Source organism: Tenrec ecaudatus, chromosome 10 (assembly GCF_050624435.1).
Source record: "Tenrec ecaudatus isolate mTenEca1 chromosome 10, mTenEca1.hap1, whole genome shotgun sequence".
NCBI lineage: Eukaryota > Metazoa > Chordata > Mammalia > Afrosoricida > Tenrecidae > Tenrec > Tenrec ecaudatus.
In genome coordinates this window covers 157,875,574-157,899,906 of record NC_134539.1, presented here as the reverse complement: position 1 = coordinate 157,899,906, position 24,333 = coordinate 157,875,574, and the positions used below count along the sequence as shown (strand labels likewise).

General features: G+C 58.8%; 2 protein-coding genes across 8 annotated transcripts in view; both read left to right on the top strand.

The window, feature by feature from the left end:
- The window catches only part of NPLOC4 (NPL4 homolog, ubiquitin recognition factor), a 46,333-nt gene extending 31,141 nt beyond the window's left edge, over positions 1 to 15,192 (top strand). The window contains exons 12-17 of the mRNA XM_075562358.1: positions 4,016 to 4,176; positions 10,545 to 10,616; positions 11,922 to 12,017; positions 12,576 to 12,692; positions 12,971 to 13,073; positions 13,724 to 15,192. Of these exons, the coding sequence (XP_075418473.1) occupies positions 4,016 to 4,176; positions 10,545 to 10,616; positions 11,922 to 12,017; positions 12,576 to 12,692; positions 12,971 to 13,073; positions 13,724 to 13,884 (710 nt within the window). The 3' untranslated portion in view covers positions 13,885 to 15,192. The remainder of the gene's footprint in view (positions 1 to 4,015; positions 4,177 to 10,544; positions 10,617 to 11,921; positions 12,018 to 12,575; positions 12,693 to 12,970; positions 13,074 to 13,723) is intronic.
- Positions 15,193 to 16,945: 1,753 nt separating this feature from the next.
- Positions 16,946 to 24,320, top strand: FAAP100 (FA core complex associated protein 100). Of its 7 annotated transcripts, none has more exons than XM_075562353.1 (9): positions 16,946 to 17,132; positions 17,213 to 17,328; positions 17,684 to 18,681; positions 19,300 to 19,441; positions 19,684 to 20,423; positions 20,654 to 20,790; positions 21,212 to 21,328; positions 23,493 to 23,575; positions 23,762 to 24,320. In XM_075562353.1, the coding sequence occupies exons 1-9, from the start codon at positions 16,968 to 16,970 to the stop codon at positions 23,814 to 23,816; spliced, it is 2,553 nt and encodes an 850-aa protein (XP_075418468.1). In that variant the 5' UTR covers positions 16,946 to 16,967; the 3' UTR covers positions 23,817 to 24,320. The 7 variants fall into 7 exon arrangements, with proteins under 7 accessions (XP_075418468.1, XP_075418467.1, XP_075418469.1 ...); XM_075562352.1 differs by having other exon boundaries at positions 23,489 to 23,575; XM_075562354.1 differs by lacking the exon at positions 20,654 to 20,790.
- The last annotated feature ends 13 nt before the right edge of the window (positions 24,321 to 24,333 follow it).

Sequence of the window (24,333 nt, the reverse complement as noted above, 5' to 3'; positions counted from 1 at the left end):
GGGGCTTATGTGGTCCTGCCTTAAAGCCAGGCTGCTCTTTCCAGGGTGTGACTTTGCCAAGTGGACTCTGCTCAGGGCCGCCCCTGCCCCGGCCCAGGCACCCTGGGTGACTGTGCAGGCTGCTGGGCAGTGGGGGCTGCAGCCATTCTCCCTGCCGGAGGGGACCTCACCACTAGGAGTGCCGTTTCCACAAAGCTTTTGAAGGCGTGGGGGGAGAGAGTGTGTGTGTGCGCGCGTGTGCGCTCTGTGTTGTTAGTGCGCTCTCTGAGAGCGCACACTCAGCTCTGCCCCCTGAAAGAGGGTAGAAAGGTGGACAGGTTGCCCCCGTCAGAGCTGTGCCCTGGGTTCTGGGTCTTGCAGTTTTCACTCCACGCTGGCAGCCGCTGCTTCAGGCCCCCCGGCCACGCCCACTTGTGGCTATTTCTGCAGGGAGATGATTCCTTGGCCACACCATGGAGACCGCACTCTCTCCCCGCATTGAACCATATCCCTGACTGCGGCTTGAAAACAATACCTGTTGACCGTGGGATTTTTGTCTCAAGAATTGGCACTTGAATGAAAGGTTTTGGGATTGTGAGGCCAACAAATAAAATGTCTGTAGCTAAGATCCACCTCTACCTGTGTGCCAACCTGTCCCCCTCGGTGACATGTGAGAAGCTTGGGACACACTCTGCCCCCCTTTCCCAGGGTCCAGCCTGCAGCGGAGGGGGGCATTCCTCACTGATGCAGATGCCATCTCAATTCTTAGTCCACACCCTGCTGGGCCAGAGTGCTGTGTGAAGCCCCGTTTGCGTACCCTCCTTTTGTGGTGAACAACCCAACCCCAGCTGGGCAGGAAGGGGCGGCACGGCTCCACCTTGTCTGGATCTTACCGTCTTTAATCCGTGCTACTCATCCAGCCTGAAACCCAGGCCCTTGGTGTGCCAGAGGAGAAGGGCGGGAGGCCCAGGCCCTTGGTGTGCCAGGGGAGAAGGGCGGGAGGCTTTGCTTCCACTCCGCAGGCAGCGCTGCCCCCACCCTTAGCATTGACGCCCACAGCACCCTTGGGCTTCAAGGATACTTCGTGAGCAACTGGTTCTAAAAACAAAACTGCATGTCACATTCAGTGATCACTTGGCTCCTCTGCAGCTGCCCCTTTCCAGGGTCTTCCACCCGGCTCACCCGGGGATTCCTGGCGGCTGACCTGTTGCCTTTGTGCTGCCCGTTAGCTTTCTGGCAAGGTGGAGTGAGCCTCAGGGCTCCGGCTTCTTGTTCCGAGTAGAAAGGAGTATCCTTTGGAGACTTTCCAGATGGGTAACTTCGCCTTTTTAACAGCTTTCTGTTTTACCGCACTGCTTTCCATCTTCCTCCCATTCTCAGCGGCCTGATTTGTCCTTCTCCAGTGGCCCACCACACTTTACAACCAAGCTACGATGCATGCCGCTTTTATAGCGCCACACCTGGGGCAACAGCTATATGCGCGCACACCTTACATCACGCCCAGCCCCAAGCCAGAGGTACCATGCTGTGCTTCCTGCCAGCGTAGGCACAGGGCACTTTTGTCCAGAACTGGCCCTGTTGAGACATCTCTGGAGCCAGTTCAGCTCAGTGTCTCGAAGCTGGCGCAGCCCGCCCTCCACGTGCAGACAGGCCTGCCTGCTCAGCTCTAGTCCACCTCCATCCCTTCTCCTGGGAGATGCGCTTGGCCTTTCTCTTCCCTGATCAGTCAGTACATGACAGAGTTTGTCACAGAAACTGAAATAGACCGAGTGCGGGTATGAGCGGATGGTGTCAGTTCCACAAAGAGTGATGAGTCAGGATCAGAACAAAACTGCTTCCTGTGAAGTGGAGCTCGGTCATGTCTCCTCTCCACAACTTTCCCACTGTTTCTGACACCAGCCATCCTCCCCAATTCCCTGCTGGGTTCAGCAGTTCATTTCAGTGGCCCCTCACAACTCCCGAATTATGCTCACAATTATGTGGCTTTTATAAAGGACGTTGTAGGCTATAACTCAGAATCAGAATCAACTTGGGATTAACAGGATACAGTTCTTCAGTCAGGGCAACTTCCAACCCAGCAGCTCTCAGCTTCTGGGCAGCGCCTGCAGGTGGGCATGCCATCCCTCAGCCACGCCCACACAGGCTTTCTCCAGGCCATGCCGTCAGGCAGCTTCACCAGCAAGTATCCAGACGCACCCTGCTTTTCTAGCAAGCCTCCTGCCCAAAGACACCCAGCTCTGCCACTCTGTGTTGGCAAGGCCACTACAACGGCCTCGTGCCAGGTTCCAAGCTCCCGCTGCTGGTACTGCTGCGACCATTCCTCTTCCACGGGGCGCTGCTGCTCTCGCAGTGTGCGCTCTCTGGGTCTAGGAGGTCTTAGCACAGGGCCCTGGATCTAAATGACCGCTCCAGCCTCCTCAACGATAATAAGGTTCCCCCCAACTTCTGTGTAATTGCCCTTAAATAAGACAACTTCTTGTCAGTTTCAAGTGCTGGTCATCCCCTTGGCGAGCCACAGGTACTTAGTTTGCACAGTAACCGACCAGTTCACCACTGGGTAGTTTCACACTCCTGACCCAGCGGGTCACTGGGCAGAAGGTTCACAGGAAGGCCCTATATAAGGAGCTCCTGGCATTGCAGAAGGCTGCGGTACATTTTGCTCTCTAAACTCAACGTGAGTGGATGTTTGTGTCCCTGTGCCACACGCACGGCCTTTGGGGCCCTCCCAGCGTTGCCTATCGGATCCCTCTCAGTAGAGGGATGAGTCACCGTGCCCCGCTCCGTCCTACTCGGCAGCTCTCAGAGCTTCATTGCCCCTGGGGTTAAGTCCTGGTGGCCACTGACAGTGGTGAAGAGTGCAGGCCAGGCTTGCAGTGAAAGGCAGCAGTGGGTGCAGCATGTGGTTGTAAGAAGGCCCGAGCTGGGGGCTTTTCTGTGTTGCCGATGGCTCCGTGGCCAGTTCCCACTTCCAAAACGTTGAGGGCTTTTACCTCAGTGGGCACGTTGCCTTGTAGGGTTGATTAGGATTTATAAAATAGAAACTGCGCTGGGTAAAATACCAAGGAGTGTATCTGCCTTGCTGTTCTAGGCTGGGCTCTATAGAGAAGCAAAACCAGTTAAATGATTACAGTACAGGGTCGTGGAGCACCTTGATAATAAAAGCTGTGGGAAATTTCCATTATATTTCTTTTAGGCTTTTCCAGCACCTGTTTTTAGCCCCTTCTTGTGTTAAAATGTACATACACACATCTATCTCAAAGAAATGTTTCACATGGTTGTAGAGACAGTGGCCAACCCTAAGTCTCTAGGTCAGGCATCAAGGATGGAGGCTTCCCCTGACTCCCCTGGCTGTAGGGACAAGTCCCAGGTCATACAGTAGGCGACTGCCTCAGGAGAACAGAGACAGTGTCAGTTTTTCCAGATATACAAGGGACTTGATTCAAAAATAATTCATGGGGGAAAAAAAACTAGCAGCTAAAGACCAAAAACATGGAAAAATAGAATTAGAAGACAGTGAAATTTTCTCATGACATTTTTGAGGTGCCCTCATATATTAGATGCAGGCCAGAACCCCCCTTTTTGAGCAAGATGGTAACTTGAGTAAGGGCATCGCTTGAGTACGCTGTACCCCACAAGCTTTAGAACGTGCAGCACCGTGTGTACAATGCCACAGTCCCAGGAACCATGGCCTGGCCCAGGTGACACATGACGTTGACCCTCACACGTGCTCTCCTCCTCTTTCCAGTTCCCTCAGTAGCAGGTTTTCTGCAGTGCGGAGCCTGGCACCGTGGAGGAAAGCTGCTGAGGACAGCTGGAGGGAGTTTGCTTTCCTCGACTCGGGCGGAATGTGCCATGGGTAGCAAGTGGTCATGGAACAAAGCGCCTCTTGGCACTGGGCCTTGGGCGTGGGACAGAGGGGTCTGCACGCCATGCCCTAACGCCTTTGAGCTTACTTTTCTGTTGGCCAGAGGCAAGAGTGACGGGTGTTTCGTAGTCCCTTGGGTAGGTTCTCGTGTTGAAGCTGTCTCTCTTACAGGTGGCCCGGACAATCAGGTCCACTTTGAAGGGTACCAAGTGTCCAACCAGTGCATGGCCCTGGTCCGAGATGATTGTCTGCTGCCATGCAAAGACGCCCCTGAGCTGGGCTACGTCAAGGAGTCCAGCAGCGAGCAGTATGTGCCCGACGTGTTTTACAAGGTGAGCACACTCTGCCCTGGGTCCGCATGGTCCACCACACTGCCATCGGAGTCTGGGATGGCAGGTGCCGTGACCTGAAGCAGAAGTGCAGGACATACACACCAAGGCAGATCATCCCAGCCTCTGGAACATATGGTCCCAGCCTCTGGGAAAGGTGTCGCCAGGGCCAGGGCAGGCCTGCAGAGCAAGGATGTGTGGTCATCCCCAGGCTCGCTCGCGTCTCGTTCCTAATCTGCCGCAACAGCTGCCCTCGCTCAGACACATCGTCGCCCTTCTCAGCCGCCTCACTTACCTTCCTGGTGGCCTGGCCCCCCACCTGGCAGCACCACTGTCCTGCTAAGGGCCCCCATTCTGAGCACTTTGTGGGGTGCAGGTGGGTCCTCTGTCCGTGACGGTGCTCCGCTCTCCAGATTCTCTGGTGATGGGCGGGCTCCTTGACCCCCGGGGTCACACTGTCCCGTGTCCATTGCATGACCCCCCGTGGCTCTGCTCAAACTCTGTTCTCACCCTGGCTTTGTGGTGGTCCTTGCATGTGTGAACTATGTGTTGTCAAGGAGGGGCAGTTTACAGAGGGCTTCATCCATTTTACATCCCACAAAGCCCTCCGTGCAAGGCCACCCTGCACACCTCTTTCCGTTTCCTCCTTCCACCACTCCTCCTCCCTCCACTTCCTGAGTTCTGTCTTTGGGAAATGCCGCCCCACTGACCCCAAATGGCTGATTGTTCCAAGGTGGGCACCTTGTCAGCAGCCCCGCACACACCTGGTTTGTCTGGGGTCTGTGGGTCTGTCGGTTCCATTGCCTGTGGAAAACGTTCGGTACCCAGCTCTCTGTGGACCAGCATGCCCCACATGTACATCGCGGTCTGTCATGGAGAGGGACGCACGCCCTTGGGTGTCCGCCGGGGGGATGGGTCTCTTTGTGACTGTCCGAACACATCCCAGAGGTGGAGGTCAGAATCGGAAAACGACGTGATGGTCTCAGGTCGGTGTGTGCGTGTGACGGTTTCTGTGATTGCTGCCACGTCTCGCCGCGGCTTCGTTTCGGCGCAGCTCCCATCCTGTGCAGTCTCCCCAGTAGGCGCCGGCTAGGGTCCTCACAGTGCTGCGAGGCTGCCACTTCATCCAGTTTTAGAACCTTGGTGCCCCCACCCTGAAGGAAGCCCTGCACCTGTTAACCGTCTCCCTGACCGCCATCAACCACTGATCTCCCCTCTGGACATTGCTATCCCAAGGCCTCCCGTGTCTCCCTTCTCTCCGTGGCACGTGGTTTTTAGGTTCCGTCACTGTGACTGGTACCAGCGCCACCCCCTTTATGGCAGAATCCCATTGGTTGCCCTTCAGCAGGTGGCAGACCCAAGATGTGGTGTCCACATTGTGTCTGTTCAGAGTGACCATGCCTATTTCCCACGGTGCCAGGGAGAGGCAGGTCTCCGGTTTTTGTTGGTGGTCACTGTCCCGTGGGCTGAGTTGTCAATGGTCTGCAGTGTGAGTCCGTCTGTGCTGCTCTCCGGAGATGGAGGGGCTTCGTGTCTTTGGGCCGAGGGTGTTAGAGGGGGCCTGTGTATGGTGGGAGTGTCCTGTCAGTTCACCCTGGGGCAGGCGAGAGCGGGAGAGTACAGAGGTCTGGGTCAGAGTGAGTGCTCGCTTAGGGGGCAAGGCTGTCCGAGCCCTCACCTGCACAGGCCTCTGCCTGGTCACTGTGGGGTGAATGCAGAGGCAGTGTGTTCAGACCACTGTGACTGCCTGCTTTGCGGCCATCCAAAGGGGAGGACGCCACAGGTCGCTGAAGGAGCCCAGGGTTCAGGCCATGGCCTGTGTGTCACAAACTCTATTGGTTGCTTTAGAAACGGTCTCTGTAAAAACAGCAAACAGCTTCAGGAATTGATTTAATGTTCTTCCTTATCAAAATCTTAAGTTTTTTCCAGATGTGAAACTTGTGAATAAATCATTGCACATATCTGAACCAATGGGATGATATGTCATTTCTGCTTTATAAAGGGTGTTGGGGCCCCTTTAAAAACCCCTGCCCCCGGGGGAAAGGAAGTGGTGTTAACAAACCCAGGGACAAGGGAACAACAAGTGATTCAAAATCAGTGGTGTGGAGGGTGTAGGGTGCCTGGTAGGGCTTGATCAAGGGTAGTGTAACCGAGAGGAATTACTGAAATCCAAATGAAGGCTGAGCATGCTAGAGGGAGGAGAAAAGTAAAAAGAATTAGTGGAAAGAACTAGGAGACAAAGGGCATTTATAGAGGTCTAAATATAGGCACATACATATGTAAATATATTTAGATATGATAAAGGGGTAGTATTAAGGTACAGATGGACATTGGGCCTCCACTCAAGTACTCCCTCAATGCAAGAACACTTTGTTCTATTAAACTGACATTCCATGATCCTCACCTTCCTGATAACGATCACTGATGACAAAGAAGGTGCATAACCAACTGTGGAGAAGAAAGCTGATGGTGCCCAGCTATCAAAAGTTAAAGCATCTGGGGTCTTAAAGACTTTAAGGTAAACAAGCGGCCTTCTAGCTGAGAAGCAACATAAGCCCTCATGGAAGAAGCACACCAGCCTGTGTGATCACAGGGTGTCAAAGGGATCAGGTATCAGGCATCAAAGAACGAAAAATCTTATCATTGTGATTGAGGAGTGCGGAGTGGGGACCCAAAGCCCATCTTACAGAAGGGTCTTGGGGAGGAGACGAGCCAGTCAGGGTGCAGTGTAGCAACGCTGAAACATACAACTTTCCTCTAGTTTCTAAATGCTTCCTCCCCCCCACCCCCCTCACTATCATGATCCCAAATCTACCTTACAAATCTGCCTCAATCAGAGGCTGTACACTGGTACAGATAGGAACTGGAAACACAGGGAATCCAGGACAGATGAACCCCTCAGGACCAGTGGTGAGAGTGGCGATACTGGGAGGGTGGAGAGAAGGTCGGGTAGAAAGGGGGAACGGATTACAGGGATCTCCATATAACCCTCCCTCCCTTGGTGATGGACAACATAAAAGTGGGTAAAGAAAGACATTGGACATTGTAAGACATGACAAAGTAATAATTTATAAATTATCGAGGGTTCTGAGCGAGGGGGTTAGGGAAGGGGGGGGGATGAGCTGATACCAAGGGCTCAAGTAGAAAGCAAATGTTTTGCGAATGAGGATGGCAACAAATGTGCTTGACACGATGGATGGATGGATTGTGATAGAGTTGTACGAGCCCCCAATAAAATGATTTCAAAAATCAAAAAGACGAAGAACCCTGCCCCAGGGGCAAGTGGGTATGGACTGTGAGTCAGTCCTAGAATGCTGTCTTGCCAGGATCCAGTTCTGGCCCCTGGGGGCTGACATTGGAGGCTGGAGACAGCCTGGCTGGTTCGCAGACCGATGGAATGGAAGCAGCCACATGGCTGCCAGGAATGTGCCCTCACTGGAGTCCAAGGAGGAGCAGAAGGAAGCACTGTGAGGATGTCGGGGTGCGAGTTTGCTCACCTCAGAACAGTAAGCCTGCCTCACTCTGGGTCTCCGTCTCCCCCTGCGTCTACGCTGGCTCGGCTGCTGGGCTCTCGGCTGGGGCCTCAGCCTGCAAGTCCCCTATGAGCTGTGCTCTCAAGTCTGGTCTCAGAGAGCCCAGTGCCAACACTAAGCCCCTCGAGGAGCAGTTGTTACAGGGCTCACATGTGGCATCAGACAGTGGCTGCTCTCAGCAAGTGCTGCCCAGGCTGTCCTAGGAGGCCCTGATGCAAACCAGCCACCCTTCTGCAGGGCCTCAGGCCAGCTGCTGCTGTGAGCACCAGCCATGAAGGCTGGCTGCAGTTCAGTCAACCCTTTGGAGGAAAATTTGTCAGTCTCTGGGCTGACGTCAGAGCCCATGCCCTCAGGAGAAGTTGACTGGGGGGGGCATTGTCTGGACCCTGGCTCAGCCTAGCAGAGCAGTGTCTGTGTGCTTGGGCAGCCGTGCTGTGGTGACCCACTGAGCGCCGGTCCCTGACAGAAGCTCTCCTCTGTCATCTCAGTGCAGCGCGGCGCCGCTGTTGCTAGCAGACCGGTGTGGGCCTGGCCCGTGGCTCTTCGCGTGAATTTTCAGAGGTGCAGATCAGGGACAGCACCACCCAGCTGGGGTCCGTGAGGGTCTCCTTTGCCACTCCCTGAGTGTGGTGGGCACAGTTGTGTGGGGTTTTCCCCATGAGGAGCGTCTGCCCTCTGCACTAGACCAGCCCTGGGTGCCCTTTGTTGTTCATGGACCGAAGATAGAGCTCTTTCAAGTCATGTTTTTGATCCGGTTTCTGTTTGAATCCATGGGTGGTCAGCATGGCACAGCCCGAGACAGGGCAGGAGGCAGTACATTGCATTGTGGCCTCTCGGTGTCCCCCCACGTCCAGAACCCCCTGACATCCTGTCTGCAGCCTAGAGCCGGCACACTGACCTGCCTTTGCTTGAGTGGAAGCTGAGTGACTGGCTGGGGAGATGGAGTGGATCGTGGGGTAGGGGGTCCTGGGGTGAGGTTGAGCTTGGAGTCTTTAGACTGAGAATGGGCACTGAAAGCTGCAGGGATGGGGTGGGGGTGGGGGCCTGAGCACCACCCAGGAAGCAGGTCATTGTTGGGAGCACCCATTCACACAGCTGAGGGGCCCTTGTCCCTCCACCAATCTGCCTGCCCACTCCTGGATCCTTCTCAAGCCGCAGCCCCCGTCTCTGTGAGGGCGCAGTCTGCACTTGGTGGCGTACTGCTCAGGACCTTGGCTGTGTAGCCAAGACCTCTATACCACCCCCCTACCCCCCCACCCCCACCCCCCACGTGAGCTCAAGCATAGGTGTGCTCAGGGCCTCACCCCTCAGCACTCCCAGCTCCTTCAACCCAGATGCCTGTGGGTATGGTCCAGGTCCTGGTCCCAGTGGGTGAGCACTGTGGGTGCTTTCTGATGGGACCACCCCTCTGCTGCCCTGTGGTCTGTGTCTGAGCCCTTGGCACAGAAGGCGTTAGCTTTCTCCCTGCTGTCGGTTTCTTGGCAAGACCCAGCAGGGGGCAGTCGTCTGGCCTCCCCCCAGCTCTTGCTCCAGGTGGAACTAAAATTGCAGACACTTGGCAGCTGTCCCGGCACAGTCCATCTGACACTTGCCCATGAAAAGTAATTGCCTTTTTAAATGGCAGGTGGGCTTGGGGTTGCTGGTGTCAGTGCTGGGGAGGGTGGGGAGGGGTGGCTCTGCATAGGAAGAGAGAGCGCCTCGCCTTTATTTTCTGGGGCAGCAGAGATGGCTGTTAATTTGAAAGAGGTTTGCAGGACACAAAGAGAGAGGTGCAGCATTTAACAAGAAGTCCCGAGGGGAGATTAAGGCGAGCAGGTGCTAGAAGGATGTTTCTGCATATTAGAGCTTAATTAGATTGGAAGCTGAATTCCAGATGGGCTAATTACGCGTGAGTTGTTGCCGTTTCCTTCTTGTCTTCCTTGGAAATGGTGATCTCTCCGTTACTTGGACTTAGTACCTGCCACCACGCAGCCTTCATCTTACTCATCTGGAAGCCGCCCTGCTGCCCCCTGCAGAGACCAACACTCCCCCACCCCCCACCCTCCTGACTGGCACCCCCTAGTGTTGGAATGTCATCTCCCGGTCAGACTCAGTGTCACAGACAGTGCTGCAGGTGGCACTGGTCACCTGTCTACCCAGGGTGGCTGGAGCAGCCCCCACTGTAGGCCAGGGAGCTTTCATACCAAGTGAGCTCTGACGTGGGCCCCTGTAATTGGGGATGATGGCTGTGTAATTTATATATGACTTGGTAAGCAATTTATATACTGTTAAATGATGATTTATATAGGAAATATGACCCCCTCTTGCAGAATCCTTAATGAAAAGCGTCGGTTCTTATGAATTTATTTCTCGAGCTCTGTATGAACTCAGCATGTCTGACATAAATCAGATCTAATTGTCATTTTATGATTAATGAACATATGCTGGCCGTTTTCCCCATAATTAAACTTTATGTACCATGTGTCTGACAAAGCAAAACAAGTTGAGACTTTGACAGATTGGTGGTAGGCTGTGTGGGTGTGCGTGTGTATGGGTGTGCATGCACGCGCACACTCTCCCCTTGGTGTGTGTCTATGGTGTGAACATACAATATGAAGTTTCTAAGAAGTGTGGGTCAAAGGTGTGAGTGAAGATTTTAAGAATTTGCATTCAGACCTGTCATTTAGGGAAGGCCCCTTTGTCCCTCTGTGTCGATCCGGAGTCTCACATGTGGTGAGCTAGGGCTGTGGGGTGGGGGAGCAGCCTCCTTGGAGACACGTTAGGTAGAGCTCGCCCCTTGCCATCCTCGGTGCTTGCACAGCGGCAAGGGATCCTGAATTTGGCTTGTTTTCCCCACAGGACATTGACAAGTTTGGCAACGAGATCACCCAGCTGGCACGTCCCCTGCCTGTGGAGTACCTAATCATCGATGTAAGCTGCCCTGTGGCGTGGCAGCCACGTGGGCTGTGTGGACGGGGCAGGGGCTGAGTCCCTGAGCTCCTGGCATCCCCAAGGCTCCCCATGTGCAGGGAGGTGGGGTCGTCTTGGGCCTGTGGGAGCTCCGACAGCCGATAGCCCAGGGCAGATGTGCTGCTGAATGAGCCCAGGTGGCAGGAGTACAGCCTTTCCAGGCAGCTGTGGCCAGCCTCTGTTGGGGTTGTTTTGAACCAGGGGTAGCCACATAAGCCAGGCCCTAACCCCTGGTGGAGTGGAGCGGGGGCCCCTGTGAGCACAGCCCATGGAAGTTCACCCTCCCCGCAGCTGGCAGCTCCAAGAAATGACTCATTTCCCTGGGCCTGGCCAGGCTACTATGTGGTCTGTGGACTGCCAGCAGAGGGACCAGTCATTGGGACCAGAGCAGATGGGTGCACAAGCCCTTAGGAGCCAGCCCCTTGAAAAGCATGCTCAGGGTTCTCTACCCCAACCAACCCTCCCTTACCTTTCAAGAGGCGTGTTGGGGTAGTAGACTAAGCTCCCTGTTCGTGGAGCCTCAGAACTGGGGGTATGGAGCCTGGCCAGGGGAAGGTCTGAGCCAGAGTGCCCCTATCAGCTCACTGTAAGGCAGCTCGCTGGGGCAGGGACAGCTGCACAGGTAGGACGCTGACCTGCAGCTCTCTGTAAATGTCATGTTCTCGCTGCCAGTGTGCCAGTAGGAGCTGCGGGAACCCGCCTCCCTGCTCAGGCGTTGTGCCCTCTGCAGTGCGTGGGCCTTGGTCTCATGGTGCCCAGAGCCTCCAGCCCCGTCTGCTGTGCAGGGAAAGGACCACCTGTAGTCAGGAGCCTCGCACTGGCTTGGGCTGGTGGAACAGCAGAGCGCCTGGCTGAGTCATGGGGAACCCTAACTAGACAGCCTGGAAACAGACACCGAAGATGCCCGGGCCATGGCACAACAGGCTGAGGGTACCCACATGGGCACTCTGTGGAGGGGCATCTGCCTGTCCGGCAGCCTCTATGGCCATGGTAGATTCGAGGACACTCTGGGCAGTAGCTTTCTGCTCCTGCCTGGTCATCGTGTGACCTCTAGAAGGAGAGAGGGGGCTGTCAGGAGGGTCCTGGGCAGCTCTTTTCTCCCCAGATTCTGGGGCTGTTTCTGTGTTGGAAAGGAGGCCTGACTCTTCCTGCCCCTGGGCTAAAGAGCTGTGGCAAGTCTTGCTCATTGCCCTTGGCGGGTAGGAGGGGTGGTTAGGATCTGCCCCCAGCGGTGCTGCTCACCCAGGCCTTTGCTTCCACCTTCAGATCACCACGACCTTCCCCAAGGACCCAGTTCACACGTTTTCTATCTCGCAAACTCCCTTTCCCATCGAGAACCGGGGCGTGTTGGGTGAGACGCAGGTGAACAACTGGCATGTTTGTGGGGGGTGGGTTGGGGTGCCTTCTCTGGATGTCGGAGCGCCGAGAGCCTGTGGGTGCTGAAACGGTGGCAGCCCCTAGGGTGACAGGTCTGAGAGCAGGCTCCATTCACCATGGCCCACCATGGGGCGGGGGGTGAGGGAGGGGAGAAGTCTTCCGTCACAGTGAGTGCCCTCTGCTCCGTCACCCCCCTCCCCTGCAGTGTGAGCACTTGAGGCTTACGCAGGGCAGACAGACACGTGCATTGGGCTCTGATGGCCCTGGGGCGAGTGCATGACAGAACGGGCCGGAGGGGTGTGCATCTGTATAGCCCTCACACGGCGTTCCTTTCAAGCTGTCTTCAGGCCATGACCCTGCGTACCTCCAGCCCTCCTGAAGGCAGAGGGTTGAGGCAAGGCCAGTGTCAATGGCAGCTGCCATCTCTGCCTTTGCCTCGGCCCCACGTGGGCTGCAGAGTAGCGGGCTTGCTCAGGCTTCTGACGGGGGTGGCACGAAGGACCTGCAGAAGGACCCTGAGGTGTGTTCACTCCTGTGCTTCAGGATTTCCACAGCCTGGCGACCTACCTGTCCCAGAACACCTCATCCGTGTTTTTGGACACCATCTCGGACTTCCACCTCCTGCTCTTCCTGGTTACCAATGAGGTCATGCCCCTGCAGGTAGGCCGCTGGGGTGGCAAGGGGGTTGGCACCCTGTCCAGCCTCCGCCCCCTGGCTCACACGTGTCTCCAGAGGCGTCCCCCGTTCATGTTGCTAGGCCAGTGTGCCTTCCAGGCTTTGAATGGGGTGGGGTGGAGGGGCGGTATTGGCCTTCGTTTGCAGACTCACGGGCAGAGGAGCAATGGTCAGTTGGGGAGTTGCTAAGAAGCGTGCCAGTGTGGCCCCCTCTGCATGTGGGCTGCATCAATGGGAGCTGGTAAACTCGAGCTCTCACACAGGACAGCATCAGCTTGCTGCTGGAGGCCGTGAGGACCAGGAACGAGGAGCTTGCACAGACGTGGAAGAAGTCAGAACAGTGGGCCACCATCGAGCAGCTCTGCAGTAAGTGCCGCCTGCAGGGGGCCTGGCCACAAATCAGTCATCCTTCCAAATGGGCACAGGTGCGGGACCTCTGTCCTTGACCTGTGAGTGACTGTGCTCAGGGTGCGGGCCCCCACGCGTGTGACAAGCAGGATGCTGGGAGTCAGGTGTCTGGTCTTGAAGTCCCCCAGACGGTGCTTGGCAGTGATGTGGCAGCCTGAGGACTTTGCTGGGGGCCCTGGCAGCCTCTCTTATTGGGGCTTTGGGAAATAGCAGAGAACACCACCTGGAAGAAATCCACAGAACTCCTCTGTGCCATTTTCTATAGGGCGGGACCGGGAGGTTGAAGCTGGAGTTCACCAAGATGAGCCCTGTGTGAAGCTAGGGCAGGTGGGTTGGGGGAGGGCGTCTGGTGAGTCCTCTTGCCAGGCCCAGGTTCTCAAGGGAGAACATGTCATTTCTGACACCCAAAGTCTAGGGCACCAGGCTCACCAGTATTGACACAATAGCTCCACTGTCCTAAGTGACCCCACAGGCTCAGGGCCTACCAGGAGGCCTACCTGGCTGTGGCTGATTCGCTGTGCATAGCTGGGAGCACATGCGCCGTCCCGGGCAGCCCCTACAGCTCCAGGGGCTGGTGTGACTACTGGGTCCTCCCCTCTCGCCCACAGGCACTGTTGGCCTGCAGCTTCCAGGCCTCCAGGACTTCGGTGCCGTCGGGGGCTCCACGCACACCGCCACCTCTGCCGCCATGTGGGCCTGCCAGCACTGCACCTTTGTGAACCCGCCGGGCACAGGCCACTGCGAGATGTGCAGCCTGCCCAGGACCTAAAGCTGCCCATCACAGGACGCCCCAGCCCTTGGGCCAGGGCCACCAGGGGGAGGGCCTCCCGCCAGGCTGTGGGCCACAGCACCCATGCTGCCTGCCCCAAGGTCAGGGCTGAGCCAGGGGCTGGATGCTGCATCGCCTCCTCTCTCCCCTCAGTGCTTTGTTCCCTCCTGCTCTGCCCCACCCGTGGTCAGTGGGCACACTCGGCCATGTCCTGTTGTGTTTCTGGGAGGTCCCTCTTCCAGACAGACAGCCATTGTCTAGCAGACTCATAGGGGCCTGGCTACCACCCCCCTCCCCCACCGCGCCCCCCGTCCTGGAGCAGGGGCGTCTCCAATCGGCATCAGCTATAATAACAGTTCCTGGGGACTCCTGCCCAGAGAACTTTTATTTATTTTTTTAAGATAAAAGCTGCACAAAGAGGAGAGAGACTAGTTTCCAGGTCATTCCCCTCTGGGTTCCCTCTGGGGACCCTCTGGGGATGTGTCCCTGCAGGTGGGTGGCCAGGGACCCACCGTCATTGACCCTTCAATGAACCTCAGTGCCTGAGACGTCCCGCCACGCTGCATGCTGACAGCTCCAGGCGAGGGCCCTTCATCCAGCACACCCTTCCCACCCTCGTCCCCTGACGACTCGGGAACACCACAGACAGGCAGGTGCCAGGTTCAGCCCCCGAGGGTGGTAGCCGTGCTGCAGGCAGTGGGACTGAGGCCAGAGGTGCCCTGTCCCCTTCTCTGGGCCCTGCTATGCCTCTTTGCCTTAATGGCAGCCGGGTCTCCACACCACCTCGTGCCCACAGGTATGGGCAGTCTCCCACATGGCTTGGGCCCCTTCCTCCTTGGGGCGTAGTAGGGACAGTAGAACCCTGGCCTAAGAATAAGGCCAGGCGAGAGTCTGTCAGATGCCCAGCCTCTCTGCTGCCGGGGAGCGTGGGGGGCCCGGGGCCCACCCTTCGTGCGTCACCAGCGCCATCTGCACCCTGAGCTGTGCTAGTGACTGGGGCCACAATGCCACCCAGCCCTTCCTGTCCACCCTTTCCTCATGTCCATCTACACATCTCTCTCTATCTTCTGGTCAAGAAAAGGTATCTGCAGAGCGATGCCCTGTGGAGTGGAACAGCTCAGCGCCCTGTGGCAAAGCTGAGCCACCTGCACCTGCCAGTGACCATACTGTTGCCATGCTCGCCACCCGAGGTCACTCTGGAGACCAGGCGCTCCTCCCTGTCCGCTCTGGGCTTGCTGGGTGCTGTGGGCCGGGTCTGCATTCCTGCCCCAACCTGCAGTGGAACCTAATAAAAAGCACCTGATGTGACATCAGTGCCTGCGTCGTCGTTGCTGGCTGGGCAGCAGTCTCTGGGGCCTCCTCATGAAGAATCAGTGGGTGGTGTCTCAAGGGTGGGGCTGAAGTGCACGCATCTGCCCATTCCCTGCCTGGAGCCGGCCAAGTACCAGACCTGTGCGTCCCCACTGCACCAAGTACGCACCCCAGATGCCTTCTGCCATGCCTGGTGCCAGCTTTCTGTGCTGCAGGTCTTCACCAACACCCCCCCTCCCGGCAATTAGATGAAGCAAAGCTGCCTGCTGTGTCTGGGGTGGGAGCTGCAGCACATGTGCCTAGGCCTGCTGGAGTCTGTGCAAGGGGATCTCTAAGTGGCTGGTGTATTCAAACCCCATACCTTACCGTTAGCACCTGCACACTACTACTATGCCACCAGGGCTCCTTTGTGTGTGCACAGTGACGCCACATCTTTGTTGGGAAACGGATTGGCTTGGGGCCAGGAGAATGCACCACTCTCTGAACAACACTGGGCAGGGTGACCCATACAGATGGCTGACCCAAGGCAACTCCACGTAGCCTGCCTTGCCTGGCCGGACTCAGCCCAGTCATCTCCAAAGCCTGGGGATGGGGCTAGTGGTGGGCCAATGGACTGCCGGCAGTTAGAAGACCGCTGCCCATCCTAGCAGTGCTGTAGTAGAGAGGGCAAAAAAAGGAGGTGTGAGCTGCTGCTGCTGTGCTTTCGGGGGGAAGTGGTGACAAGTGCCCCTTGGGAGTAGCGCTTCCCTTTCACCCCCAGGCTCATCATCCCCTTTGAGCCAGGCTGCCAAGACAGCATGTGTTCAGGGGGTCCTGGGACAGGAACAGGTGTGCTGGTTCCAGGCCAGCCCAGCAGAGGACAGAGGGCACAGGCCTGAGGTGTAAGTTCTCCAAATGCAGTGACCTTTTGCTCAGTAAGTAGGGAGCCGTGGTCTCACAGTGGTTACTTACTGGGCTGCTAATGGTGAGGTCAGCAGCCTGAAAGCACCAGCCATTCTGAGCAAGAAAGATACGGCTTTCTATTCCAGAAAAGACTTCCAGGCTTGGAACCCCCGGGGCCTGTTCTACCCTGTCCTGTAGGGTACCTGTGCGGCAGAATCGGCTGCACTGAGTGGCTTGGGGCTTAGTGTGGCCAGGCAACGAACTGCAGGCCCCAGCAAAGCTGTGGCATGCCATGCTTGGGAGGCCCGTTGGTGTCAGTAGGTAAGGGGGTGGGGGCACGACTGACTCCTGCTTCATGGCAACAGGGGAGGTCAGATACAGCCCCCTCCGTTGTCATTTACCGAACCACTTGGCTCAGTCCAGATTCACCCAGGACCCAGGGTGTCTTGGGGGGGGGGTGCTCCCACGGCCACAGCGGGTAAAGGGTTAGGTAGTTAACTGCAAGGTCAGCAGTCTGGAACCAGCAGCTGCTCTGCAGGAGAAAGATGAGGCTGTATGAAGAGTAGTCTCATAATGCAGTGTGTTCTTGTTGGAAGTAATTTGTTAATATATGTTTTAAAACGAATAATAAAAAAAAACCCAAAACGTCTCAAACCCACAGGCGCAGGCTTACCTTGTCTCCTAGGATCGCCGTGCAGTGCGTCGACATGGACTTAACAGTGAATTTGGAATTGAGTTTTGTTCTCGGTGTGGGGCTGTCCCGTCCCGGGCCCCGCTCCGATTGGTTCCCGTGAGCGGGCCACGCCTCCGCCGGCTCGCCTTACGGCGCGGGACGGCGTGGGCGGCCGTAAAGCGCGGCCGCTGCGTCCCCGCCCGCCGCTCAGTACAGGATGGCGGTCCCCGAGCGGTGGGTGGACTACCTGGCGGCTCTGGGCTGTCCGACTGGGGGGCTGGCGGCGGGCCGGCCGCGCGTGCTGACCCAGGGCACCGAGGTCCTCGTGGCCCCCGGGAACGAGCTGGTCTATGCTTTGGACACGCGGGACCTGCAGCCGCGGGTGAGCGAGGTGCGGGCGACGGTGGGGCAGGGGCGTCGCGCCTGCCGGGCCGGGCCTGACACCCCCCCGCCCGCCTCCAGGTGTTCGGGCTCCCCGAGCCGGTGAGGCACCTGGAGCTGCTGGCCCCCGGCCGCACGCTGTTCGTCCTGTGCGCTGGGAGCGGCATCTACTGCGTTGCGCTGGACACGCCGCACAGGTGAGAGAGTTTGGCAGCGCGCCGCCCTCGGGGTAGGAAACCCGTCCGCCTGCGGAGCTGGGCCCGCCCACCTGGTTTGTCCCACGCGACCCCGGGGCCAGCGCCTCTCTGTGCAGCCACTCCTGCCCACTTAATTCTGGGACTCGCCCTCCTGGAGGGGCTGCCTGTGGTTCGAACGGTGGCAGTAGCCTTGGCGGCGGTTGGTTCCCTCAAGGAACTGCGACGGTTTCACTGCAAGGACCCTCCGGAAAGGCTCCTGTGAAGACCCCAGGCCCAGCATGGCCGTGGCAGCAGCTGCTGAGGGAATCCATAGGGCGCCCCCCACCTTGCTAACAGGGCCCTCATGTCCTTGAAGGTCAGCGAGTCAGGCTGAGGACGTCGGGGGCCAGGGTGACAGCGATGTCAAGATGGGCCAGCATCCCAGCCAGTGCCGGAACCAGGCGGAAGAGGGTCACAGTGAGGTTGATGAGGATCCTTGTGAGACCCAAGAGGGTCATGTGGAGTCTGGGGGGTCACCTTCCGAGGTGGTTTCTGTAGGCCCAGATGCCTGCATCCTGCCTGATCCCTCACTCTGCGCTTTCACCCTACTCGGTGACCTGCTGGTGACTGTGTCCCAGGGCCCGGGTACCTGGAAAGTGCGGCTGTTCAAGCATCTCTGTCCAGGCCCAGGCACCGAGCCAGGAGCCCAGGTCGGTGAGGTGGTGGTCCCTGCAGAGCCCCCCCGAGCCCCCAATTTCCTTCCAGTACTCAGCTGTGTATCACCGCCCTGCTCCAGGGATCCTCACAGCTGCCTCCCAGGCCCTGGGGGCTCCACACTTCAGGAGGCCCTCTTCGGCCTGCTCTTCGGCGCAGATGCTGCCCTTGTGGAGTCTCCTGTTGTCCTCTGTGGCTTCCCTGATGGTCAGCTCTGCTCTGTGGTCCTTAAGACCCTGGTCACCTCACAGACAGCCCCAGGGGACCCAAAAGCCCTGGTCAAGGTCCTCCACCACCTGGAAGAACCCATCATCTTTATAGGGGCCCTGAGGACAGAGCCACAGGCCCAGGAGGGTGGGGACACACCTGCTGACTGCCTGGTAGCCCTTGGCCATCATGGCCGGACATTGGCCATCACGGCTGGCCGGGACGAAACAGAGACCCTGGTGCCAGAGATGCAGGTATACCGCCTCCCAGGACCCGTGCTCTGCGCCACTTGCAACAGGGGCAGCCTGGTCTACTACAGCACCCCCTCGAGGCTCCACGTGGTGAACCTGGCCCCCGGAGACTCTGCGCACCCCGGCCTGCCCCCACTGCTGTGTCAGAACAGCCTGCGTGTCTGCAAGATCGTTGCCCTCTCATCACCCAGGGACCCTGAAGGTACGCCCCGCCACTAGACCTCCGACCACCTGCCTAGGAGGCCTCCAGCTGCTGGCCCTCACCCCCAGATCTCTGAGCTGCCAGCTAAGAGCTTCCCTGGCCCACAGCTCTGCCACCTGCCACCCAGTCTGTGTGTGTCCTGCAGCAGTGGGTTTGAAGCAGATTAGGCATGCACCTGGGCCAGGGCTTCCTGGGTGAAGCCTGAGGGGTTAGCCCTGGTGTTACCCCCGCCCCAGGTGTCCTTGGAGAATGGGAGTGGAGGTTGCCCTGTGAGCAAGCCTGCAGGGCCAACAGTGGCACCATCTCGGGGACAGGGCAGTGCCTGCCAGGCTCTGGGTCCAGGGGCTGGGGCTGGGAAAGTCAGCAGTGGTTTCCCCAGAGCCCCTGCAGTGTCCCTGAGCTGGACTTGGAGACAGGCTCCGGGAGCTGGGAGCGGACATGCAAGGCCACTTCTGTGAGGTGCTCGAGGGGTTCCCTGTCCCGTACCTCTGCCCCACTGGAGGGCTTAGAGCTGCCTGCCCGTGCTGTGGACCCAAAGGACCCAAATGTACCCATGTCCTCGCTGTCTGAACTGGGGCCTCGCCTGTGTGCACCTCATTGCCACTCCTCGTTCTCCAGACAGCACAAAGCTCCTGGCCCTCTCTGCTGGAGGCCGCCTCATGACCTGCCACGTGGCTCTGGATCCTGCCAGGATGACAGCACGCCAGGCCACCTCGAAGATCCAGAACCTGCTCTCAAACATAAGCAGCGTTTCTGAAAGGTGAGCAAGCTGCTGCAGTGCCGGGCTGCGTGGGGAGGCAGGGCCCTCTCGTGCCCCCACCTCCCGGGCTTGGCCACAAGGGACATGGGGAGAGAACATCTCCTGCCCTGAGAGGGGCCTGAGGTCCGGCTCCTCTGTGGAACACAGGGGAGGAAGGGGCCACTCAGGCACAGCTTGGGGGTGAGGTAGCCGACAGGTGCCACATGATCATATGGACGGGTGTTGACCTGCTCTCCCCCTAGGGTGCTCTCTCTCAAGAAGGCCGTCGAGCAGCAGAACCAGGCCCTAACCCACCTGCACGAGGCCCTGGATGTGAGCTGTGCTCTGCTCTCCTGCCAGAGCAGCCCCAAGCCCATCATGTGTACCACCCGGCCTTCCTGGAGAGCACAAGGCCTGCACCAGGAGTTGGTGGCCACCTGCCGGCTGGAGAACCAAGGCCCGTGCAGCCTCGGCCCTGGTTGGTCCTGGTGCATCCAGGTGCTCCCCAGCTCCTACGATGGTGCCACCACCTACACGGTCCCCATACAGCAGCTGGCCCCCGGTGCCTGCTGCGAGGTTACACTGACCCTGTGCTCTGGCGAGGAGGAGGAGGGCGGCATCCCTGATCTCCCTGTGACTGTCTCCCACATGCTTTTCTACAGCCTGCAGGAGGTCGTGGGGGTGCTGCTAGCCCCTGTGGGCACTGAGGAGGACACCCTGGGAGTGGTGTGGCCCCAAGACCTGCTGCCCCCGCAAGATGGTGCCTGCCTTCCCCTGGGCTTGCATACCGTGGACCTGCTGCAGGCCCTGCGCTTTCCCAGCCTGGCCACGCCTTGCCTGCCACCCACTAACCCCATAGACACCTTCCTGGCAAACTACCAAGAGCAGGGCAGTCGCCCTGGGGGCCAGGCTGCCCTCCAGGCCCCGTACCTGCCCCCATCCACAGTGTCCATCCGGGTGTCATCGGAGCTGCTGAGGGCCGCCCTGGGAGACATGGGTACAGGTGGGTCACCTGCCCGTGACCAGAAAATCCAGAGCCCAGACGTGGTCACACACATAATCCCCATTGGGGGGGACTCCTACCCTGGCATTCTCTTGAGCCCACCGGTGAGGGTAGCACCCCAGGCAAGGGACTAGATGCGCAGGCCCATGGCCCCATAGGGGTAACTGGGTGCTCTCCCACTGATGGGCCTGTGAGCAGGATATGCAGAGCTCATGAGCCACCTCCTACAGGTGGGTCTCTGTGCTGTGCCACCCTGCAGTGGCTGCTGACCGAGCACTCACCCGTGGACGTGGGGAAGTCTGGAGCGCCGTCGTCTGTGCAGGCAGTGGCCCCTGACGGCACCAGCATCCGCCTCACAGCCCAGGAGGCAAGCAGGGCCCCGTCCCCAGACCTGGCCCAGCGTGCAGTACCTCGACCAGGGCTGTGCGTGTGGCCCATGCTGGCCGGGGCCATTCTAGCGGTTTCATTCCTGTCTCCCCCCACCGGTGCCTCAACCCCCATGTCATTCGTAACCCCCTTAATGCACCCCCCATCTGCCGCCCCCACCCCCAGCTTAGCCCTGCCAACTACTTCCCTGGAACTCAGGGTAGCTTGGTCCCGGAGACAGCACCCATTGGTCTCAGCTGGCTCCCTGGGCTCACCCTGCCCCACCTGCTGTCCAAGGGGCCCTGAGGTTTCCGTGGAGGTGGAGAAGCCAGGGACCCCTTTGTCCCTAAGGGCCGAGATGGGCGTGAGGCTGACTGGTCCGGGACCCTGGGCCTGCACTGTCATGATGGTGGCTCTTGCAGGTGTTGGTGACAGACCTGGGCTCCGAGAGCCCCATCCCAGCTGTGGAGATCCAGGTGGAGAGCCCCTCCCTCGCCACCGTGTGCCAGGCCCACCATGCCATGATCACCCGCATCCAGGTGGGCAGCCACCCTGCTAAGGCAAGACCTTTCCTAGCTCTGTTTCCACAGACAGGCCTGCCGCATCCACCCCAAGCCAGCTGAAGCCCACCCACCCATACGTGCATTGGGACCTCTGACTTTATAGGCAGGGGCAGGGAGGGGGCGAGGTAGGCAGCTGGTTCACTCCTGTTTCACCCCTGCTGCCACCCCTCAGTCTGTGCCTCCCCTGGCCAGAGGCAGGCACCAAGCAGAAGCCCTGGGCCGGGCGGTGCCTCCCGCTATGAGCAGGATGGCGGCAGCAGCTGGCTGGTCCTGCCCTGCCCCCTGAGGGGAGCATCCTCTGCGGGACCTGGAGCAGTGCTCAACCTGGGCCCAGCTAGGCACCTCAGAGCTCTTTATCAAAGCCCCCAGGACTTCCCTGAAGTGGGGTCCCCCGTCAGCACCCTTGATGCGGGTCAGCTGCCCTGCATTAGTAGACAAACTGCGTGACGGACAACACCTGGAACACAGTATGGCAGGGGCTGCTACCAGCTCCCCAGGCACGGGTCCGAGGGACCAGAGCTGTGACATGAATAGACACGTCATCCCCTCGACGCCGGAGTGACGAGATTGGACATTGCAAGTGCCTGCTGGCAGAGGAAGGGACAACTCAGCAGAGCAGGACGTGACCACGCCGAAACTGCTCACCACAGAGCGATCACGGACTCAGGCCAGGTGCAACCAGCCTGCTTCAGGGGGCAAGGCTTTCTTGGGACCATGTCTGTGGGGAGTTGAGACGGACGTGCTCACAAGAAGAGACGTCGTGTGATGATTGGGGGAGGTGTGTGTGCAAAGGCAGACACACGGAACCCTGGCACAAGGGACAGCTAGGGCAGGTGCCCCTCCCTGCAGCCTGTGGAACAAACTTGCATCTGAGGGCCTGTTTGGGTGTGGGTGGCCGAGGGAGGATGCACCCTTGTGCACCCCAGCAGGTGGAGGGCCCGTGTCTGTGCTGCATCTCCTCCCACATGTCTGAGTGAAACCTTTGCAGACCCTGCAGGATGGGCTGCTGGGTTTGACCTAACCTCAGACATCCTCAGGATGAGGGTCCTGTGTCCTACCCCGAGGAGCCCTGTCTGTCGGGGTCTTGAAGCGTGGAGAGAGAAGCCTCGGTCTCCCATTTGGAGCGGAGCGCGAAGGACACCAGAGGTGCACAGCAGTTGGTCCAAAGGACTCTGGCCCTGTGCGCTGCAGCCCAGGACGGCGCCCTCCAACCCAGACTGCAGCGCAGGACAGCCGTCCTGGGGCGGGTGCCGCAGGAGAGAGGGTGACCACTGTGGAACAGCAGGAACGCTTGTCTGGGACTCCAGCAGGGATCCATGGCCTCTCCACTGTGTTAGCAAGACCAGCCTCATGCCACCCTGCCCGTGAACGCTGACCTGGTGGGGACACATAATACAGGCTGTGTTCTCGACTGCCCAGTCTGTGGTGGGAATGTGGTCATTGGGGGGCCCGTCCCTGGAGTGGGCACCGTGCTTGGTGGAGTGGCTGCGCCCGTGGACTCAAGCAGAAGAAGCGTGGGAATGGGGCAGGACCACAGTGGGACATAGGAGCAGCCAGCTGCCGCGCAACAACAGCAACTGGAAATGGGTTTGCTTCGGCTCTGATGGGGGCGTGGCCTCCGCCCTGGAAGTCTGGGCAGTCTGCAGCTAGACTATAACCTGTTCCCTAGGAGGTACCCTGAGCCCGAGAACTTGCCACCTCTCCCCCAGAGGGGCCCTGGGGAGGTGTATATGACACTTCAGTTGTCCTAAGAGGCCAGGCCCCAGCCTTGTTGAGGTGGTGACTGCTGTGAGGCCACCAGGTTGGCCATGAGGGGCCTGCTGGGTGGGGCTCAAGTTTGCAGAGCCTAAGCGAGGGGAGAGCAGCACTGTTGGGATGGGGGGCCTCGGCATGCAGATCTGTGGGCTGAGTTGCCAGAGGCGTCTTCTATAGTGAAAGGTTCTGCCCAATTTTTGGGGGGTGGTGGTGAAGGGGGCACATTGCAGGCCACTGGGCAGAACTCTACTAAGCCCAGAGAAAAGTGCATTGGCTGCCTAGTCAGAGACCAGCTTGATCCCCAGGGTGAGGTGGGGATGGGGACAAAGTGGGAAAGGGGCCAGGCCCCCCTCTATCTTCCTCATGCCCCCATGTCTCCAGACAGTCATCATGGAGCAGGAGACGCAGGGCGCCAGCCTGCCCAGCCTGCGAGTACAATGCCTACGCCAGATCCAGGCCAACCACGAGGTGAGTGCCACCAGGGCCCCGAAGGTCACCGTGCCCCTGTCCCCTGTCCCCCTCACTCCCTACCTATCCTAGTCTAGATCCACTTACACCTGGGAGGGGGGATTTCTTGGACAGCTCATCCCTCCTAACTCCCACGTCCTCAGCGGGCGTTGCTGATACAAGGGTGTCCCCACCTGCCACCCCCAGGCCCTGCTTTGGGAGGTCCGGGCCTTGCAGGACAGGCTATCGTTGGAGAGCTTAGCTGACGCCCAGGCCATAGAGCAGCTCCTGCAGCTGTACCAGCGGCTGCGGAATCCCAGCCTCACTCTGCTCTGACGGGGCAACTGTGGCGTGTGTGTTCTCGCCCAGCTCGCCAGTGGCTCATCCAGCGGCTCAGCCGCTCATCTCAACCGCTCCACACCTAAGTGCCTCCAGCACCAGCCCCACACCTAGCACTGCCCTCGTATGGGGTGGGGCGGGGCCGCGGCCTCCCCATGCCCTCACCCCCAAGTCATATGTGGCACAGACCCTGCATGGGGGCTTGCACCTGGACTGATCTGTGGTCGGGGCCCCTCAAATGTCACCCCACCTCAGCCCCCAGAGGTGCTGCAGAGCCACGGCTCCCTCAGGAACAGGGTCGGTCTGACCTATAAATGCCTGCCCACTTGCCCTCCCCCAGGGGGCCACCAGGACCTATGAGCCAAAGACCTGCCTCAGCACTGGGTCCTTCCACCTGCCCTCAGATAAATGTCTCTGACTACCCACCTGAATGTCTCCTC